At 46.4% G+C, this 22,189-nt stretch overlaps 1 protein-coding gene and 1 non-coding gene across 4 annotated transcripts in view; one reads left to right on the top strand and one right to left on the bottom strand.

Annotated features, from left to right (window-relative positions):
* LOC105490400 (SH3 domain binding protein 5) overlaps positions 1 to 14,245 on the bottom strand; it is a 78,114-nt gene extending 63,869 nt beyond the window's left edge. The window contains exons 1-2 of one of the 3 annotated variants that reach the window (XM_011755958.3): positions 14,107 to 14,245; positions 11,446 to 11,508 (exon numbers count right to left, since the gene is read on the bottom strand). In XM_011755958.3, the coding sequence (XP_011754260.1) occupies positions 11,446 to 11,508; positions 14,107 to 14,136 (93 nt within the window). In that variant the 5' untranslated portion in view covers positions 14,137 to 14,245. Of the gene's footprint in view, positions 1 to 11,445; positions 11,509 to 13,211; positions 13,566 to 14,106 lie in introns of those variants that run through there. The other 2 variants (XM_011755959.3, XM_011755957.3) reach the window with 2 other exon arrangements.
* A 6,586-nt stretch (positions 14,246 to 20,831) lies between these two features.
* On the top strand, positions 20,832 to 20,938 carry LOC112428134 (U6 spliceosomal RNA). Its single transcript, XR_003020035.2, has one exon. It is a non-coding gene; the product is annotated as a U6 spliceosomal RNA (small nuclear RNA).
* Positions 20,939 to 22,189: the final 1,251 nt, after the last annotated feature.

The following is a 22,189-nucleotide window of genomic DNA, read 5'->3' as shown; positions in this document are numbered from 1 at the left end:
GCTTTAGAACCCTACCACCCTGAATTATAAAGCATCTGTCTAATTATTGTAGTACCTCTGGCTCTAGGCTCCACTAATTTTTTCTAATAGACATTGAAGCCATGCCATAATTTTTTTCTCAGGCAAAATTTTTAAGAAATGGGCAAAGTGGCAAAGAATTTCCTATGGCAAGACCCACAGCATTACTAAAAACTGTCCATCTTGCCTTTATCGTTGCTGGCTTGAGGTCACCGGGAATACTAACCAAAGTCCTTGCTTTGCTGGCTGGTTAACCATTAAAGCACCTCAAGAAGACACTGAAACATGGTTGTTTATGAAGTCTCCCCACAGAAAGAAAGGGAGGAAAGGAAGAAAGTATATGTCCCACGGGCCTCAAAATAAGCCACTGTCTCTACATCACCATGAGGGTGGCAGTTTTCAAATACGGCGAACAATTCTTTAGCACTGCCCCAGGATCAAGAAGAATTAGAATCCAGGTGGGCTCATGACTGCTTGGATCAACAGATTAGAATAGAAGAGCTACTCTGGAGGTTCCAAGGCTGTCAGAAAAAGCCATGAAGCTCCCACCTGGTCATCTTAGGACACTCACTCTGGAAGGAGCCAGAAACCAAAAGGAAGCGAAAGTACCACACGAGAAAGGTCACACGTAGGCATGCTGGTTGCAACTCCAGCTGAGCTCTCAGCATAAGCTTTCAGAGCCAGCATCCTCTGTCTAACACAAGCGTAGGCCATCTCAGACATCCAACCAAGCCCTCAAATGACTACAACCCAGGCTGACATCTGACTGCACAAAACTCCTCAAGCAAGGACCACCCAGCTGAGCCCTCTCAAAACCCTCTCCAAATTCCTAACCCACAGATTACAGGCAAAATAAAACAGTTGTTTTAAGCTACTAAGGCTTGGGATAATTAGGGAGAAACAGTAACCAGAACAATGAAGAAGAAGCACACCCCATTTCTTCTTCCAATAAAGCCAAAAATCAAGTAAGAGAACATTAAATCTCTGGGCTTCAAATCTAGCAAAACGAAGCTGAATCCTTTCGCACGCTGGAAACAAAAGGGTGTGGTGAATGAAGACAACCAAACCCCATTCATCATGTTTTGGTTGGGTTTAATGCCAAACAATAAAAGATTTATATTAAGAGGGCTGAGCTGCAGTTATAATAAACAGCGGATATTCCTCTCATTGTCTCCCTGATAGCAGTTTCTTTCTGTCAGAACAAACACTAACATCTCTTAGATAATCCAGCAAAACACAGCAAAGGAAAAAAAAATCAGGCAAGAATAGAACAAAATTTTTTCCATCTTCCTTTAAGGAAATGAAAGGGGCTGACTTGCCGAGCTCTCCAAGAGCTGCTTTGCAAATTCTGTGATACTCTTGGTTAAAATGCACTACAAAAAAGCAGTATAGTCTTTAATGCTGGAAACATCTACGTGGCAATCGGCAGACTAAGTAACTCTCATAGAGAAAGGCTGGGCAAAGATACCTGGGCTGCCTGCCAAAGGATGAGGTTCAATAGATGTTTAATTCATCCAGCCAAAACACACACACACACACACACACAACACTATGTTAAAGTCCCTACAACAAATGCTGACAAAGAAAAATAACAGCACAAAATTAAAAGGCTACAGTCCACAGGGACCAGATCTCTGTCAACTTGGGGATTTGAAGATTCTCATTAACCACAGGGATAGCAATGAATCCATCAACCCCATAGCCTGTCTTCTTTTGCGATGACACTCAGAGTCAGAGGGAAGGCACCTTGAACACAGCTGGGGATACAGTCACATGATTTGTAGGAAAGTCAGCAGGTACTGCAATAGCAAGCGCTTATGACCCTGCCATAGGTTTCAGCTGAGGGGCCAGGAGAGTTTGTGTATTATCTTGTTGATCTTTGCAGGTTAAAAGGAAGACATGCCTAGTTTTTTTAAGGCAATACAGTCTATGTCAATATTAGATAGCTATTTCTATGTTCTAGCCAATGGCCAGAACATGTTTTGGCCACTAACAGCATTTTGCTAATGTGGATCCATGAATGAAGTTGTGCAAGAGAACCTATATGTGCCCGCATTTATCCATTTAGAAATGATGCTAACAGTCAAATACATAGAGTAACTAAGTTCAAATATCTAAATATTCTTAATATTTGTAATGTTTTCCATTATATCTTGATTTATTGTGTTCTCTAAATAAGCATATATACGAGGGTTTCTTGGCTGTAGAAGACCCTAAAGTGCCTTTAAAGCACTTTTCACCCTTCCATGAATTACAACTACAATAGCTGAACAATACGCTAATTCATCAAGCAAACCCACAACATCGGGGTTTATCTACAATTAAGGCAGGAACAACCAGTCCGAAGTTTTTCCCATCAGCCTTCATAGTTCCTGAAATTCCTTCCAGAGAAATTCATTTCTTTGGCTTATAAAGACTTTTTTTTTTTTTTTTTTTTTTTTTACAACAGGCTTCATTCCCCACCCCCATCCCCTGAAAATTATAACATATGGTCATTGTAAATATTTCACAAAACACCAAGAAACGAAAACTACAAACCACCAGCATCCTCAGAAGCTAGCAACAACAACTGGTAACATCTGAGGGTACATTTTTCTAGAGCCAGGCTTCTCAAACAATGTGGTGATGGATTTTCCCTCATCCAATCTACCGTAAATCAATACTTCTGTAGAATAAAAACAAACTAGGAAAGTAAAATGCCACCTGGATGTCACAACATCAAATTGCCAAAAAAAAAAAAAAAAAAACATTCTAAAGTCTTACTCTCAATTTCTGCATTTATTTCACGATAATTGGTAACAAGCAGTTCACATTCTTTGACCCACACAAGAATAAATATGTTAGGGCCGGGCATGGTGGCTCACGCCTGTAATCCCAGCACTTTGGGAGGCCAAGGCAGGCGGATTTGAGGTCAGGAGTTCGAGACCAGCTTGACCTACATGGTGAAACCCCATTTCTACTAAAATACAAAACTTAGCTGGGCATGGTGGTGGGCACCTGTAATCCAGCTACTTGGGAGGCTGAGGCAGGAGAATCACCTGAACCTGGGAGGCAGAGGTTGCAATGAGCCAAGATCACACCACTGCACTCCAGCCTGGGGAACAAAGTGAGACTCCGTTTCCAAAAAAAAAAAAAAAAAGAATAACTATGTTAGGCCTGTCTTCTCATATGCATATATTCTTTTACTATATATATGGTTTTATATATGCTCTATATAGTTTTATATATATATTATGTATAGTTTTTTTTTTTTCCCCACTAAGTAGACCATGGCCATTTGTCCATATTCACACATCATCTTTTTTTAAAGTGAAAGGCCACTCTTAAAATGCTAACGCCCCCAAGCAAGGCAGAATCTTTGTTCATGAGCCAACATGTGCATAAGTGGACAGGTGCTGGGGAGGGAAAGGAGAACACAAGGTTGCGATTTACCAGTGTCACAACTGTCCTCACGGTCAGTCTGTCCAAGAACAGACTGGGAGGCCGGGCACGGTGGCTCATGCCTGTAATCCCAACACTCTGGGAAGCCGAGGCAGGAGGACTGCTTGAGCCCAGGGGTTCGAGACCAGCCTGGGCAACATAGAGAGACCCCATCTCTACAAAAACAAAAATTAGCCAGGCATGGTGGCGCGCTCCTGTAGTCCCAGCTACTTAAGAAGACTGAGATGGGAGGATAACTTGAGCCCAGGAGTTCGAGGCTCCAGTGAGCTATGATTGTGCCACTGCACCCCAGCCTGAGCAACAGAGACCAAGACTGTCTCAGGAAAAAACAAAAACAAAGCAGGAGGCTGGGCATGGTAGCTCACACCTGTAATCCCAGCACTTTGGGAGGCTGCAGTGGGTGAATCATTTGAGGTCAGGAGTTGACCAGCCTGGCCAAAATGGCAAAACCCCGTCCCTACCAAAAACACAAAAATTAGCCGGGTGTGGTGGCACATGCCTGTAATCCCAGCTACTCAGGAGGCTAAGGCACGAAAATCGCTTGAACCTAGGAGGCCGTGGTGGCAGTGAGCTGAGATCAAACCATTGCACTCCAGTTTTTGAGACCCTGTCTCAAAAAATAAAATTAATTAATTAAATAAATCAAGCAGGGCTCACACAGGGAAACTAATTGTCACATCATAGCAGACAGGCCACAGCGCAATGCCCTGCTGATCCAGTGACGACAAAGTCCATCTCACTGCAATCCTGGCCTGTACGAGCCCTCCCTCTGGCCCCTTTCCCAGGGCCAATCTGACAAAGAAAGGTCATGGCAGGACCTGGGGGAAGAGAACGGAGCTACTGCCAGGCCCCATGGCCAGTTTGGCCCCAGTGGACATCTCATTGGAACCTTCTCTGTTTGCAGCGCTCAGCGGGTCTCAGCCCTCCCTGCCAGCCAAGCAACAGGCTGGGGAGCTCTCAAACAGCATCCCTTACCATCCTCCAGGTCACCCAGGGATGTAGGCAAGAATCACAGCCCCCAGATCCAAAGATGAGAAGACTGCGGCTTCCATGTGCCAAGTATCCCTAGAAGTCAGCAGACCTCTGATTTCAACCTGTATCACCTGATGTCAAGACCGCTGTCTTCCCTCCACCTGCCCTTCCCCATGGCTTTGGGCTTTGGTTATTTCACAGCAAAAACTGAGACACGATCCTATTTTAAAGAAGAAGAAACTGAGGCACAGACATTACATAACCTGCCAGAGGTCCCACAGCTATGACAAGGGGAGCTGGGATTCAGCGTCAGACAGTCTGGCTCCAGAGGCCAAGCTTTGCCAGCTGTCCTATAGCTAGGTCACTCTTCAAGTTTCAAATGTTTCCCCACTCACCTCCTTCCCCAAAGGGAAATAAGCAGTCTGGGGGGATCACTGAAGCCCAAGACCTTAAGTACCACCATTCTGATGGCCAAACTTCAAGTCAGAGCCGTGGGGGCAGCGCAGCAGCCCTGGCTCAGGCTACCCTGAAGAGACGCAAAGACCACACACGTTTTTTCTTTACAATCAGTCAATCACCAAAGGTCCTGTTAACACTCCACCTCTCCCCACCCCAGCCTTCCTCAACCTGCAGACGACGTCTGTACCATCAGCTCTCTTCCTCTTCCACTTTAAGGCTGCTCTGGATGTTATCTTCAGACTATTTGGGGTCTGCAGACCTCAACTCTGATGCCCCCTATTTCAACAAAGCTTTGGCCTCCCAAAGGGCCCTGAGTGACTCTCCCAGAATCCCCCTCCCCCCACTGCAATTGCTCGCTTGGATCCAGGAGATGGCAAGCTCCATGAGGCAGGAACATGCCTGATTATCTGTTGACCACCCTGGTCCCCAGCGCCCCACACAGTATTTGCTGCAGGAAGGCCTCCAGGCCAATGTTTACTTCAACCAGATCTCACCTGTGTACAAGAAGGTCGGGGATGCAGGGACTCTGCCAGCCCAGACCAGGCAGTCTGCCACCAGGCCTGGAATCTGGTGCAGCTTCAAGAAACAGTTACTCCTCCCTCCCCCGGTCTATCTATTGCTTCAAACATTCCCTAGCAGTTTCTTCAAAGCAAAACTTAGTCTTGCAGAACCTAGTCCCTAGTGCATTCCACCCACACATGTTTTAATGGAGAAAGTGCTGGGACGTATCACTGTCCTTTGATAGAGGAATTTTTCTCCTGATTTGTGCTAATAATTCATGAGAGAGGGGCCAGGTGGCTTCCAGTTCACCCTCACCTCCAAGTTTCTAAGCTCAAAACAGAGATTTTGGTTCTACCATTGCTCCTTGGGTCCAAAAAAAAAAGTTTTAGGTTTTGTTTTTAAGAGAAAGCATTTGCTGGTTTTTGGAGGGAGGAAAGGCAGAGATAATGAGTGCTGGCTTAAGCGAGTTTGAGGAACACAGACACTCAGAAACAAAGATTTTTCAAACCACCCTGCCAGTATAAGCAGAAACTATTCCCACCTGACGTGACCAACGAGGAAAAGAAAGGACCCCTTCACAGTCCTGGAACAGCCCACTTTCAGAGCAAGCACGGGAAATGATGAAAACACTACATGTTGTGCTTAAAACCACATATATATGGGCATGAAATATTACAAATCTTTATTCTGATTAGACTTAGAAATTCTCAGTGTGGCATCTGTTTTAACAAACATTTGAAAAGAGACCTATATACTAGGCATTTTAAAATTACATCAGCATATTGAGTTTTATTACCTCACCTGGCAGGGCTGTCACACACCTGAATGACCCATTTATCTCTGACTCATCACCTCCTCTTCCATCCATTACTCACCCAAGCCTGGCACAAGGCCCCCTTGCTGGTCCTCAGCTAGGCCAGGCCCACTCCCATCTTAGCACAGATGCGCCCTCCAGCTGGAATGTTCTTCCCCCACATGGCCTGAGGCTTGCTCACTCTCTCTAGATAATACCGCATTCCTCTCCCTCCCCTTGCCTCCAAACACCCACCAGCTGAGTCCCCTTCCAGCTCTTTGCCTCCTTCGCATACATCAGATAACCTACTGTGCATACTTTAACTCTTTATTGCATTTTCCACCCCCTCTGCAATGTAAGCCTCGGAAGAGCAGGGACTTCAGTCCAGTCTCTTCACTGCTCTGTCCCCATCACCGAAAACTGCCCCATCACATAGTAGGTGCTCAATAAATACTTAGTGAATTAAAAAGCCGGTCAGGCGCAGTGGTTCACGCCTGTAATCCCAGCATTTTGGAAGGCCAAGGGAGGCAGATTGCTTTCAGCTCAGGAGTTTGAAACCTGCCCGGCCAACATTGCAAAACCCATCTCTACTAAAAATACAAAAATTAGCCAGGCGTGGTGGTGTGCGCCTTTGGTCCCAGCTACTTGGGAGGCTGAAGCTAGAGAATCACTTGAACCCGGGAGGCAGAGTCTGCAGTGAGCCGAGGGTGTGCCACTGCACTCCAGCCTGAGTGACAGAACGAGACCCTGTCTCATTAATAAATAAATAAAGCTGACGGATCACTGGATCTGTGGGAAAATGTTTATTTTCCTAACTTAAAACATCAGGCTTATATCCAAGGCCTCTCTGGTTAAAAGGTTCCTCCTTTAACAGCTTAAAAAGGTTGGCTTTCGCTGATATAAATCAGAGTGCAAAGGAGACCCAACACTGTTCAAAATAAGGTCAGAGGCAAACCCAGGTTGCAGGAGGAGACAGACATCCAAGTGACACGGCAGGTGGCCGCCAGAGGCCCCTTTGCAATCTGGAATTTAAACGGCCAAGACAAGAAATGGGGTGTTAAATGTGGACCTCAGGAGCAACACCCTGGTCTACAGCTACCCACGGACAACTGCGGCACAGTGTGTGAGCACATTCGCAGCTACCACAAGCCTGGTCACCAATTCAGCTTCATCAGACAAAAACCATGAGAGGTGCTGAATGCCCCAGATCGCAATCAAAAGGCAAAGGGAAAGGAAATGGGGACAGCAAAATACCTTCCCCTGGGGTCCCTGAAAGTAGACTATTTCATTATTTGCCAATTCCATACTTGTGAATTCATCTACTCACTAAAATTGTTACGTAACCCCAAAATCAATACACGCAGCCCTTTCAGGTTCACTCACCGACACGCGCAGGAGCGACACTCCACCTCCTCCTTTCAGTGCTCAGCCTGTAAACAAGTGTCCTTTTCATGGTCTACTTAGTGCCATGTCTTTCACACTTCTGTGCTGTCTTTGGTGATTTTGCTGTTAAAAATGGCCCAGAAGGGGAGTGCCGAAGTGCTGTCTGTGAGCACTCCTGAGCATAAGCAGGCTGTGATATGGCTTACAGGGAAAATACATGTTAGGTAAGCGGCCCTGAGTTCAATGCTAATGAATCAATAGTATATAGTAAATAAAGTGACTTTTAATGGAAACTGAAAAGATTAATATTGATCAGTTGATGAAAATGATGTGACCACAGGCCTGCTCCGAGCCCTGCATTTTCCCTACAACAGTGGTTCCGTATTCACTAATTCAGTGTTCACAACTTTATGGAATACAAGTACTGCAAAAACAAGACGGGGCACGGTGGCTCACACCTGTAATCCCAGCACTTTGGGAGGCTGAGATGGGTGGGGCGGGGCAGCGGGGGGGGGGGGGCGGGGGGCGGTGATGACCATATGAGGTCAGGAGTTCAAGATCAGCCAGTTCAAGACCAGCCTGGCCAACATGGTGAAACCCTGTCTCTACTAAAAATACAAAAATTAGCTGGGCATGGTGGCGGGCGCCTATAATCCCAGCTACTACTCAGGAGGCTGAGGCAAGAGAATCGCTTGAACCCGGGAGGCAGAGGTTGCAGTGAGCCGAGATCGCGCCACTGCACTCCAGCCTGGGTGACAGAGTGAGACTCCGTCGCAGGAAAAAAACAAAAGACTCGACTGTATATTAAAATGGCTCATTTTCCTGCCCCCTATCCTTGGGCATACTCCCCTTGACCACCCCAGTGGCTCACTCCACCTGTTCCTCTGCAGGGGCTCTCCTGCAGGCATCTGCTCAGATGTCCTCCCGCAGCGCCCCTCCAGTGTCTGTCACATTTCTTACTGTAGCTATTACCACCAGTAATTATTACCCCCTCTCTGCTCCTCACTCCAATCAAAAACGTAAACTCCTGGAGGGCAAGGTCTTTGTCTCGTTCACCCACATAAATGCAGTGGTCAACAGTATCTGACAAGCAGCTGGTGCCCATCGTGAAGGGTGAAATCCCACCTGGCTCCTTTGTGACAGAAACACCTATTAAACCTGTGCCTCCCAGTGCCACATGTAGCTACTAACACTTGAAACATGTCTAGTCTCAAGTGAAATGTGCCCTAAGTGTAAAATATGCCAAAGATCTTAAAGACTTAGTATAAAAATATATGTAAAATATCAGTAATTGTTTAATAGCAAGTCCATGTTGAAATTGTACTGTCTTGGATATTCCGGGTTACACAAACTATTTAAATTCATTTCAGCTGTTTATTTTTCATTTTTAATGTGTCTACTAGGGAGTTTTTCATTGCTTATGTAGCCCGTATTATATTTCTATGAGTCAGTCTTGGTTATAATACCGTGAAAAGGCCAGCCAGCAACCCAGCCCAGCCCTGGCCACCCCCCCTCACACCCTCCAGTTGGCCTCTCACACGGCTCCAAATGCTCTCCAGAGTCAAGCAGGAAACACCTGTCCGGTGGCTTCCTGTGACACACAAATACCTAAGTGTATTCAGAAATAGGATTCAAAAGTCAGGCTAAAAAGAATTTAACAGATTAACCAAACTCACCCCAAGAAGGTAAGCACCCTAGGGGCTGAGATGTGGGCCATCTTGTTCATTACCCAGAACAGTGGCCAGCACATAGTAGGCGAGCAATTAGAATCAATCAATGCCTTGGTGTGGGGGGTGGGGAGAGTGGGGGAGGGTAGGAAGAAGAATATTTCCAGGATGGGTATGGCAACTCATGCCTGTGATCCCAGCACTTTGGGAGGTCAAGGTGGGAGGATCACTTTGAGGCCTGGAGTTCAAGAACAGCCTGGTCAACAGAGCAAGATCCCATCTTTACAAAAAAGTTTAAAAATATGAAAAATTAGCCGGGTATAGTGGCATGCACCTGTAGTCTCAGCTACCAGGGAGGATGATGCAGGAGGATTGCCTGAACCCAGGAGTTTGAGGTTGCAGTGAGCTGTGATTGCACCACTGCACTGGGATAATAGAATGCAGGAACTGGAGGAGATCTGGAAAATGCCTGTGACTATAAGATGGGAGCCCTGCCTCTGAGGCATCATCACAAAATGCTAAGCCTCTGAGTCCTTATCTGGAAAGCAAACAGTCCCTCCCCTCCTGGTTCTCCAGGCCAGAACATTCTATGATGATAGTAGTTTAATACAGTGGCAACTAGACTGTTTAATATAGTGGCAACTGGGCTCTTGAAACGTGGCTATTATGATTGAGGAACAGAATTTTGTCTTACTTAATTTTAATTAAACTCATTAGCCAGGCATGGTGGTACACACCTGTTATCCCAACTACTCAGGAAGCTGAGGAAAGAGAATCACTTGAGCCCAGGAGGTGGAGGTTGCAGAGAGCAGACATCGCACCACTGCACCCCAACCTGGGCGACAGAGTTAGACTCTGTGTCAAAAAAAAAAAAAATTAATTAAATTCAAATAGCCATACGTTGCACATGGCTACCATATGGGACAGCATAGCTCTAGGCTGGTGTGACAGGATGGAATGAGATAAAACGTGTAAAAAACAGTCTGTAAATGCTAAAGCCCTATAGGAATGGTAAGGGTTTTGTTGTTTAATGCATTAGAAATCTGAGATCCTAAGAGGTTTCGGTTACCGCACATCACAGACAGACTCAATTCATAAGTGAAAGAAATGTAAATAAACTAGAATTTACTTCATTTAGGGAGAAGGACAGCCCGTGTTCTTGTACACCTACGATGGAAATGGAGGTGGTGAGCGATAACCCTTCACACAGCTCAGAGCAACAGACTTTTTAATCCACATTGCTACATCCAGATTTGGTAACTCCAGGGCCTACGCATGCAGCAGAAATCAAGGCTGCCTGTGAATCCTGGCAGATTATATTCCTGTCTCCTACACCCTCACTCTTAGGGACCATGTGCTTCTTGTCCCTTCCACTGACTTTTGCTATTTCTCCTGCTACAGAAACAGACTTTGCCAACAGCTCCCTGCACTGGGAAGCTGCGCTGAGAGTCCCTTCCAGGCTCTGACAGTCAATTCACAGTCTCCTGAATACATACAGTGGTTGTTCAAATTTGCTGATGGGTGGTAAAAGCAACCACTACTGGAAAGGGGTGGAAACTAATCAGAGGCTGTGATGAATGCTAACTTGTCTACACTCCGGTTGGAAAATGCACATGAAACCTAAATCAAGTTTTAGTCTTCCAAGATTTTTCCCAGTAGGAAAGGCCTTTCCAGTCTAAACAGCTTTTTGTTACCATTATAATTATATTCTATGCACAAGCAGACAATAAAGAAATGAGCAGGAAAGCAGAAGGCGGGGGTGAGTTATTAGGACAGGAAAGTCAAGAAATGGTCGAAGTCAGAGGAAACAACACAACCTTTCCAGGACAAATGGCAGGAACCGCCCTGAACATGTAAGAGATTTTGTGAGCTCATTCATTATTCTTCATTAAAGAGTTCAGCTAATTTTCCTCTCTATCCTTTCAGTCACATGAAAACTTGGGGCTTAGGCGTTGTGTAACGCTCTGCACAGGCTTGATTTAGGCCCCATGGAGCTTCCATAATGAAAAACAACATGTGAAATTGGATCCACATGCGTTCCGCCCACAGGTTGAGCTCAGTGGTGTATTTTATTCTGTCAGGGAGCTGTTGCTCAACTCCCAAGGAGGGGGGTCCAGCAATAACCCTCCAGCTATGAAGACAAAATTAACCAGCCTTGTGCCGGTGTGAGTGACATCACTTCACCAAGAACAGGAACTCAGCTCTCTGTACCTCGAGTTCAGTCTCCCGTCTGTTGATATCATCCGTGGACTGATTTAACTTCTCCAGTTCTCCCTGGTGAAGAAAAGAGGGAGAGAAAAAGACTTACGGGATCCGTCTTTTGTTTCCAATATAACTCAGTCCATAACCTGAAAAATTATCCCAGCCCAGTTTGCAGGAAAAGGGAAGAATTGGTATTAATTCTTAAGGCAAACAGTTGAGGCTTAGCTAGAAAAGCAAATGAATGTCAGCATTTCTGAAACCATTTTCTTGAGGGTATCCTTTTTGACAATGTCTTCAGAGACATTTGGAATTTGTCAGAGGTCAAATATTCCAGGTATGTGCCTTCAGGTAAATCCCACCTGTTACAAATGGTTTAATGGCCTCATCAAAACAGCACCATCTGCCTTGAGCAAGAACTTTGCTTAGAAAACAATAAAAGACAATAAGCAAGGCCAGGCCAAAAATATAAACCCAGTGAAATCATCAAGGGCAGAATTCTGGTATTAACTCACCAGAATTATTTTTCTGTAAAGGGTGAAAATCTTTTCACACTGCCAATTATTCAACCTACTTAGCTGGATGTTTTAAACTAGCTTTAATCCCATTCATTTCAATAAACATTTACAAACTGACATTTTGTAAAAAGCATCCAACATGAACTTAACTCATCTTTACTATGCAAACAAAGGATCTTGCTAACATAATCCCATACCAATAACACACGATTTATTCCAAACCAATTATTTTAATTAATAGCATTCCTAATGCAAGGTTTTTCCACCTGATCTTTATCTTGCTAACCTGACAAAACAATTCATTTAAACCCTAACCACTGAGTTAAGTGAGCTTTTAAATTGATCTGTGCACTAAAAAACCAATTAGGGATCCAGAAATTACAGAGCATGCTTAAAAGCAATTTTTTAAAAATGATTTACTGAAAAGGTAGAATAAAACGGGTCTTAGAAAGGGATTTGCTCTGCTTTTTGCTTCGGGGTGAAGAGGTTAAACTGTCACTCCTAGATCTCGGCTTGGAAATTGTTTTTTAATCATCTCTCTTGGAAATGGAGGCACAGTCAGCCAGCCCAATCCCCTCGCCGCCTCCACGCGTCAGCTTTGCGCATCAGTTGTCCCTGATTTCTGTTCATGCCCAGCCTCACAACAAGGAAAAGCAGGGTTTTAAGCAATTTCAGGCCAGGCGGAACGTTGAGCCGGTGGTGACAATAAGACGCTCAGTTCTCTAACAATGAATCAGAGAAGGAAAACGGCTCAGGCCGGGCACCTTGGCAGGTGAGGACTCTGCACCCGGGGCACCAGTGCCAGCCCGCGCTGCAGGGGCGGGCAACGCCCACCCGCCTACGGTGCCCGGCGCCCACGCGGGCGACCCCTCCTCGCAGAGCCTGGAGGCCATGCCTTGCCCGCGGTGCCGTGGTGGCCGGGCGGGGGGTACCCCCGAGGATACCATGGCGCCCCCGCCCCCTTTTTCCCTTTGTTGCACATCCGCCCGAACCACCAGGCACTCTGCGGCGACCCCGATCCTGCTAGGGGTCTGCGGGGGGCTCCCCGCAATAGAGTCAGGCCGCATCCACGCGGGCACTGTAGCCTCCTCATTGTGGAGACGATGAAACAGAGCATACAGATCGTCTCCTGCCACCGTATGTGGCCGCCAGTCCCCAGACCACAGTCACTGGGGGCTGCGAAGTGGATGTCCGCGTAGACGCCGACCTCCGCAGCAGCCCTCGCGAAGCCCGGATGCGGGGTGACCCCGCGCGCCCTACCTGGATTCGGGGATCCACCTCTTCTTCCTCCTCCAGCCCCTGCTCCATCCCCTTTTCCTCCTCCTCCTCCTCGTCCCGTGCAGGCGGCAGGAGCTCGGCTGGCTCCTCCGAGCGGCTCCGCTTCAGTGCCGCGTCCATGCGGGCAGTCGCCACGCGCGCCGCGCAGTGGGCTCCGGAGCGCCCTGGAGGTAGCGGCCGCCACAGGCTGGGCTGGAGCCGCCTCGCCACAGCCAGGCACGATCAGGGAGCCGCCGGGGCCGACACCCGGGAGGCACAGCTCGGCGATGCGGATCCCTCTGGCCGCGGCGGAGCAGAGGAAATGGGCGCGGCCGCCCCCTTTCTGCCGCGGCAGTCAGCGCAGCGCCCGCTCCGCCCCCGTCCCGCCCCGGCCGCGCGCTCCTCGGCCAGTCCCAGCTACCCAGGTCTCCGTCACAAAACCCCAGCTCCCTCCACATCTCCAAGGTGGCAAAATAGGAGAGCCCCCACCCCCTTGTAACTTAGCAGCCCGGATATATCTCAACTGCGTAACGCAAGCCTCCCGCTTTCGGGAGTCCCCTTCTCCCGCCCTCCTCCGAAGCGCGTTGTGTGTGGTAGGAGGCGTGGGGTGTTTTCACGCTGAAGTCGCCTTCCGAAGCCTGGGCTTAGTGACCCTGGACCTCAGGACCAAGACTTGCCGAAACCCTGTACCCAAAGGCACATTCCTCCCCTTGAGCGAACCTTGGGAATGGCACCTACTCAAAGATTTCCCCAGAAAAGCAAACTAAAATGTGCGCTTATATAGACACAGGAGTGTAGAGAGGAGAGCCAGCTGCAGCTCCGTGCACGGATGCATCGCCGAAGGCTGCGGCCTCTCTGGGCGAGCCCCGTACCAAACACAGAGGTGCGGCGGTCCTACCTGAATAGCCAGGAAGCATGGAGAATGCATTGAGCTGGGATGCCTGTGGGCAGACACAGCCTTTTTAAGGAGGTGGCAAGTGTAACCCCTGTTGATGGGCACACTCTGGCCAAGAATTTATGAATTAGTGAGACTTCCTGCCCACCATCAACAAGTAGGGAGACAGAGTTGGCTTGGCAGACACAGCATCCGAAAAGACCAAACTGAAGAGGCATGTGTGTGCTTTTATGTCAGGGCCACTGTGATGTCAGGGGAACCCAAAGGATGACCTTGGCAAAGCAGGTGAGCACATAGCTGCTCACATCTCCTTCCTTTGAGAAATGCAGAACGTGCACATGTTCTACACGGAGGCCTGTAGCCCATCTGCTCTGAGTTTGGTGGACAAATTTGCTTGAGAATGGAGCTTCTTTCTGAGAACCTATCATCAAAACCACCTTACAAAACCTGTGTCTGGCACGACATGGTAGCTCATATCTGTAATCCCAGCTCTTTGAGATGCCAGGATACAAGGATCACTTGAGGCCAGGAGTTCAAGACCAGCCTGGGCAATACAGCCAGACACCTTCTCAAATAAATAAATAGTCCTGCTTCTGGTGGTTTTATCAAAAAGTAGGCTAGAGGGTTACTCCTAGGGAAAGGCACCACCCCATATACGCTGGCACTATAGTCCACTATCAAAGGAAAATTGTCCTATTTTCTGGAGGTAGTGCCATGGTTTGTTTCTAAAAAGGTCAGACCTGCTCATTGCTCTTTAAATCAAGGATGAGTCAGCAATTCTGTGAGAGGTGTTTCAAAGTTCCTTGCTAAAGACATAGTTGCTTTTGGTTTTCCAATGATAGACGAAGCCAGGGACAAGATAGCCATAGGGGTCACTTTGGAACACAGGAGCCACCAATCTTCCCTGGTGGCTTGGAATTGAGCCTCCAACTTTGCAGGTACATCCTAGCTCTGAATAAACTGAGAGACAGAGTTTGAAATAAACAGAGGCCTCTGGGGTCAGCCCTGACTATGATAAATGCTTCTTAGCTAGCAGAACCCCATCCTCTCCATCGCAAATGACAAACTCCAAATTACATTCCTGCTTCAGCTTAGGTCAAGAGCAAAATGTATCTGTGAGACATAGGCCAACTGCTCAAGAACATCAGTTCAGACTTTTGTTGTCTTATTTTTTGGAGATCTGGACCAGCTATAGTGTTAATCCCAATAGTGTTTCTAAAGCTAAAATAAGAAAAACAAATAAAACACAGGCAGTACTATATACAGTCAACCCTCCACAGCCTCTCAGGTTCCACATGTGTAAATTCGACTAACCACAGATAGAAAATATTTGGGGGAAAAAAAACACAACAATTAAAAAAATACATATTTAAAAATACATGGCCAGGAGTGGTGGCTTACACCTGTAATCCTAGCATTTTGGGAGGCTGAGGCAGGAGGATCACTTGAGGCCAGGAGTTCCAGACCAGCCTGGGCAACAAAGCAAGACTGGCTCTCTCTCTAGAAAAGAAAAAAAAAAATACAGTATATGAGAACTATGTACATATTTGTATTGTATTAGGTATTGCAGGTAAGAAATGTGGAGATGATTTAAAGTATACAGGAGGGGCTGCTCATGGTGGTTCATGCCTGTAATCTCAACACTTTGGGAAGCCGAGGCAGGTGGGCTGCTTGAGCTCAGGAGTTCAAGACCAGCCTGGACAACATGGTAAAACACCATCTCTACAAAAAATCAGCCAAGTGTGGTAGCTCATGCCTGTAGTTGCAGCTATTTGGGAGGCTGAGATGGGAAGATTGCTTAAGCCCAGGAGGCGGAGGTTGCGGTGAGCTGAGATTGCACCACTGCCCTCCAGCTTAGGTGACAGCAAGACCTGTCTCAAAATAAATAAATATATAAATAATAAAGTATACAGGAGGGGCCAGATGTGGTGGCTCATGCCTGTAATCTCAGTCCTTTGGGAGGCCAAGGCAGGAGGGAGGATCACTTGAGGCCAGGCGTTTGAGACCAGCCTGGGCAACAAAGCAAGACCTCGTCTCTAGGCCAGGTGTAGTGGCTCACGTCTGTAATCCTAGCACTTTGGGAGGCCGAGGCAGGAGTTTGAGACCAGCCAGGGCAACACGGTGAAACCCCGTCTTACTAAAAATACAAAACTTAGCCGGGTATGGTGGTGCACGCCTGTAATCCCAGCTACTCGGGAGGCTGAGGCAGAAGAATCACTTGAACCTGGGAGGCAGAGGTTGCAGTGAACCGAGATGGTGCCACTGCACTCCAGCCTGGATGACAGAGTAAGACTTTCTCTCAAAAAAAAAAAAAAAGAAAAGAAAAAAAAAACACCTCATCTCTAATAAAAATTGTTTTAAATTAGCAAGGCATGGTAGCACATGCCTGTAGTTCCAGCTACTCTGGAGGCTGAGGTAGATCACTTGAGCCCGGGAAGTCAAAGCTGCAGTGACCCCTGATCATGCCACTGCACTCCAGCCCAGGTGACAGAGGGATACCCTATCTCAAAAAACAAAAAACAAACAAACAAAAAAACCATGTTTTTAATGAAAAAATAAATAAAGTATACAGGAGGTTGTATGTAGGTTACATGTAAAGACTGCCATTTTCTACAGGGGATGTAAGCATTTCAGATTTTAGCATTACAGGGGTCCAGAAACTAATCCCCAGGGAAATCAAGGGACAACTGTATATATTCCCTATTGGCACATATGTAGTGCACATAAATGCATAGCAAAAGGCCTGGAAGGATTTATACCCAGTAAAGAGTGGCTACCTCTGGGAAAAAGGGAGCAGGGGAGTGGCCTAGGATTGGCTGGGATGGAGGCAGGGGATCAAAGGAAACTTCGTTTCTCAGTAATGCTTTTATTTTTCACAAAAAGGATATGTTTATTATTGTTTTGTGGAATTTAAAGATAAATTTAAAATAATGCATACTGGTCAGGTGTGGTGGCTCATGCCTGTAATCCCTGCTACTCTGGAGGTTGAGGCAGGAGAATCACCTGAACCCAGGAGGCAGAGGTTGTAATGAGCCGAGATCGCACCATTGCACTCCAGCGTGGGTGATAAGAGTGAAACTCCGTCTCAGAAAAAAAAGAGAAAGAAATGAGAAAGCATACCACATATACTTTTGGGGAAAGAACACTCCAGAGACTGAAGCAGCATGTGCAAAGGTCCTGAGGTGGGAATATGTCTTGGGTGTTGGCAAAAAAAGCAAGGAGATCCATGTGGATAGGACGGACACAGCCAGGGAGACAGGGAGGGAGATGAAATCAGAGGCAGGCATGTGGGTAGACCATGGAGATGCTTTAGGTCATGGTAAGGAATTTGGATTTTGTTCTGAGTGAGTGCTCATATAATAACTCTGGCTAGTGTATGAGAAATTGACTCGGTGGACATTGAGGAGCTAGGGTCAGAAGAGACAAAGGAGATCCATTAGCCTGATGATCAGCCTTTTCTGATTGCTTCTGTTTTTTCAGCAAAATAATGAGCCACGTCATCAGCTGAGAATGAGGGGATGGAGGGCAAAGGGCATTGGAGGTTGGAGGAGAGAGGCTTTGTGAAAGAGCTGGCCAGGAGAGTTGGTGACTGAGTTGACCATGGGAATATATTATAATTGCAAGGCTGTGCTGACGACCCACCTGTGGTTTGAGAGTCCCAATGAACCCAGTCAGGAAGGACGAGTGGATTTTCCTACAGTACAGTCTCCAAATCATTTCCATCTTTCTAACCCTTGATTCAGGGCTTCATCATGGCTCCCTAGACTCTTTTATAGTCCCTCACCCTCTTATGTCCACACTTCCCATTTGATCTAGCTTAGATTCCATTGTCCATCATTAAAATCACCACAGCTGCAGCCAACCACAACTCCCTCACGCTTCTCCATGACCACGGTAAGCACTTGACATAATCCCAACCCTGGTTCAATCCCACGGTCTTACTACTTTGCACCTGTACTCAGTAGCTAAGATAAAGTGCTGGGATTACAGGCGTGAGCCACCATGCTCAGCCAAAGAGTTGGGGTTTTTTTAGTTTTGTTTGTTTTTTGCGGGGGACAGAGTCTCACTATGTCACCCAGGCTGGAGTGCAGTGGCATGATCTCAGCTCACTGCAACCTCTGCCTCCTGGGTTCAAGCCATTCTCCTGCCTCAGCCTCCTGTGTAGCTGGGATTACAGGTGCCTGCCACCACATCCAGCTAATTTTTATATTTTTAGTAGAGATGAAGTTTCACCATGTTGGCTAGGCTGATCTTGAACTCCTGATCCACCTGCCTCAGTCTCCCAAAGTGCTGGGATTACAGGCGTGAGCCATCGCACCTGGCCAAGAGTTTTTATTTAATGTTTTTAAAGTGAAGTTTGCAAGTGAAAGTGGTCAGCAACATTAATTCATTTGTATTTTTGTTTTGTTTTTTGTTTTTAGATCTAGATCTGCAGAAAGCAACATTAATTCAGTACACTTTTCAGCCCCTACTATATGCATGCACTATTTCCAGGGCCAGTTTGAGGGTCCCAAACATGTAGATGACAAATTCCTAGTCTTTTACTTGGGGAGACAGGCCCTCATGAAACCTGGGCCCCAGGCCAGGTGTAGTGTCTCACACCTGTAATCCCAGCACTTTGAGAGGCAAAGGGAGGAGGATGGCTTGAGGCCAGGAATTCAAGACCAGCCTGAGCAACATAGTAAGAGCCTCCCCACACCTCTACCAAAAAATTTTTAAAAATCAGCGGAGTGTGGTGGTGCGTGCCTATAGTCCTAACTACCCAGGAGGGTGAGGAAGGAGGATCACTTGAGATCAGGAGCTCGAGGCAGAAGTGAGCTAAGAAAGTGCCATGGTACTGTAGCCTGGGTGACAGAGTGAAACCCTATCTCAAAAAAAAAAAAAAAAAAAAAAAAAGGTGCCCCAAAGCAGCAGCCACATGAATCCCTCATTGTGAAGTTAAGACTCTTTCTGTCAAACTTCAATGCCATTTAAATCAAGATTCCCTGCAACACCTTTTTTTTAATGCTTTGTGAGCTAGGTGTGCTGGCTCACATCTGCAGTCTCAGCACTTTGGGAGGCCAAAGTGGGAGGATCACTTGAAGCTGGAGTTCAACACCAGCCTGGACAACATAGCAAGACCCCATCTCTGCAAAAAAATACAAAAATTAGTTAGGGGGTGTGGTGGTGTGCACCTGTAGTCCTAACTACTCCAGAGCCTGAGATGGGAGGATTGCTTGCACCCAGGAGGTTGAGGCTGAAGTGAACCAAGACTGCACTACTGCATTCCAGCCTGGACAACAGATAGGGACCCTGTTTCTAAATAAATAAAGTAAAGTAAAGTAAAAATGCTTTGTAACTACCTGTTAACTCCTAGAACAGAAACTGCTGTCTGGACTAAGAATGAATCTGCATTCACATCACACTCTGGTGTCAATGTCAGAAGAAACTGACAACCAGCATACCCTCTTTCTCCACCAGTGATATTTACGTGGCGCCTTAGGTCAGAGGTTGCAAACTGGAAGCGACTGATGGGATCAGGCCTGGGGCATGTGCTGCCTGGCTGACATAGCCTTTATAAATTTGAGCCAGCAGTTAAAACTAACATGAAGGAGGCTTGCAGCAGCGTGGGGTGGGGAGGGACTCATGCATGGGCGCACAGCCACCACACCCCACCCCCATCCCCTGCACTAGCAAGGTCCCCTGGAAAAAAAAAAAAAAAAAAAAAAAAACACTAAACATGAAAACAGTGATCTAACATGAAAATGCAGACATCTCTGATTGGCAAGAGTATGGAGGAGATGGGAGGAGTGGCTGGCTGGCCCCTTTAGGATGGTATGTAATCACAAATAACCTCAGAATCCTATTGGCAGACCACTTACACACGGCAGGCCACGCACGGGTAAATGTCTGACCTCTCCCCAGAGCCCCCCATGGTACGGTGTTGCCGGAATGCTGGCTCCGTAGGTCTTCCTGCCGACTCTCCTCTTCCCAGCGACCCCTAAGGATGATGGCATACAGCAAGGTGGAAGAGGATTTTAAGGTAGACCATAAACCCTTCAACAATATTTTTTGACCCCAAATGATTGGTTCTAAGAATTCAAGGGTCTATAGAAGCCAGTTCTTTGAAAGGGAGCAGAGCCTTCACATTAAAGAGGCATCTGTTTAATTCTGTGATTCAGTGACATCAGTGTGTTGCCAAATTGTCTTCCAATGTGGCCACTTCCCTCTAATGAGAACCTTTATTTGTGTCTAAATTGAATTAAACTTGTCTCTTGACTCAGATGAATTACAGGCCACAGCACACAGAGAACCCAGGGAAGAGATTTTCGGTGTCTATCTGTAGTCTTAGAGGACCTACAGATATTTAGGATGGTGCTGGAATCCTGGAGATGGAAAGTGTTCCATTAAAAAGAGAGCCCGAGTGTGGTGGCTCACACCTGTAATCCCAGCACTTTGGGAGGCTGAGGCAGGTGGATCACCTGAGGTCAGGAGTTTGAGACCAGACTGACCAGTATGGTAAAACCATCTCTACTAAAAATACAAAAATTAGCCGGGCACTGTGGCATGCAACTGTAGTCCCAGCTACTAGGGAGGCTGAGAAAGGAGAATTGCTTGAACCTAGGAGGCGGAGGTTGCAATGAGCCAAGATGGCGCCACTGCACTCCAGCCTGGGCAGCAGAGCAAGATTCCATCTCAAAAATAAATAAATAAATAAATAAATAAATAAATAATAAAAAGAAGAAAGAGTGCTTGTTTCAGCAGCACGTATACTAAAATTGGAATTATACTGAGAAGACTAGCATGGCCCCTGCACAACCATGACATGCAAATTTGTGAAGTGTTCCATTAAAAATTTAAAAAAAAAAAAAAAAAAGAAGAAAGATCCTGTTGAAGTGATGGCCCTTGCTAAAAAAAGGGGGGGAAACAGAAGAAAGAAAGTTCTATACTCTGCAAACCAATGAGCATAACATTTTGCAGACACTATTCTAGAATGGATTTTAAGGAGGAGAGGGTACTTCTGTGTCCCAAGAAGAAAAATGACTCATCACCATGACCCAGCTCGGGTTAACCAAGAACAAATCATGTCAGCACAGCCCTCACTTCCTTATTCCATGGTTTATTAGTCTAAGAAATCTAAGGAAGGAAAGAAGCAAGATAGATCCAGATAAATGGTCCAGGAAAAGGCCACTTAAATAAATTCACTTATAAAGGAAGCCAAAATTCCCTATTAAATGGTGAAAAAAGGTATTTATCAGGACTTTACTCTGGAAGATAAAACTTAAAATAATGTTAAGAAATTTTTCTTGTATTTTAAAAATATAAGAAATTATATTTATTTGAAATTAATTTCAAATAAATTAATTTCAATTATATTATTTCTTATATATAATATAAGAAATTATATTATTTATTTGACAAGTATTTATTGGCCATGTATTATGTGCCAGCCTCTGGCAAGTGAAAATGTGACAGTGAACAAAGGAGACAAAGCCTCGGCTCTAGTGGAGCTTATAGTCCAAGGGAAGACAGACCAATGGTTAAATACATAAAAAAGCAACATAGGCCAGCATGGTGGCTCACACCCTGGAATCCCGACACTTTGGAATCACCTGAGGTCAGGAGTTTGAGACCAACCTGGCCAAAATGGTGAAACCCCATCTCTACTAAAAATACAAAAATTAGCCAGGCATGGTGGCGGGCACCTGTAATCCCAGCTGCTCAGGAGGCTGAAGTGGGAGAATCACTTGAACCCACTTCAAGTGGGTAGGCAGAGGTTGCAGTAAGCCAAGATCGCACCACTGCACTCCAGCCTGGGCGACAGAGCGAGACTCCGTCTCAAAAAAAAAAAAAAGAAAAATAGGCCGGGTGTGGTGGCTCAAGCCTGTAATCCTAGCACTTTGGGAGGCTGAGGCGGGCAGATCACCTGAGGTTGGGAGTTCAAAACCAGCCTGGCCAACATGGAGAAATCTCGTCTCTATTAAAAATACAAAATTAGCCAGGTGTGGTGGCGCATGTCTGTAATCCCAGCTACTCAGGAGGCTGAGGCAGGAGAATCACTGGAACCCACAAGACAGAGGTTGCGATGAGCCGAGATCACGCCACT

The sequence above is a fragment of the Macaca nemestrina genome, chromosome 2 (assembly GCF_043159975.1).
Source record: "Macaca nemestrina isolate mMacNem1 chromosome 2, mMacNem.hap1, whole genome shotgun sequence".
Taxonomy (NCBI): Eukaryota; Metazoa; Chordata; class Mammalia; order Primates; family Cercopithecidae; genus Macaca; species Macaca nemestrina.
Note: the sequence above shows the minus strand (reverse complement) of the source record. Positions and strands in the feature narration are given on the sequence as shown.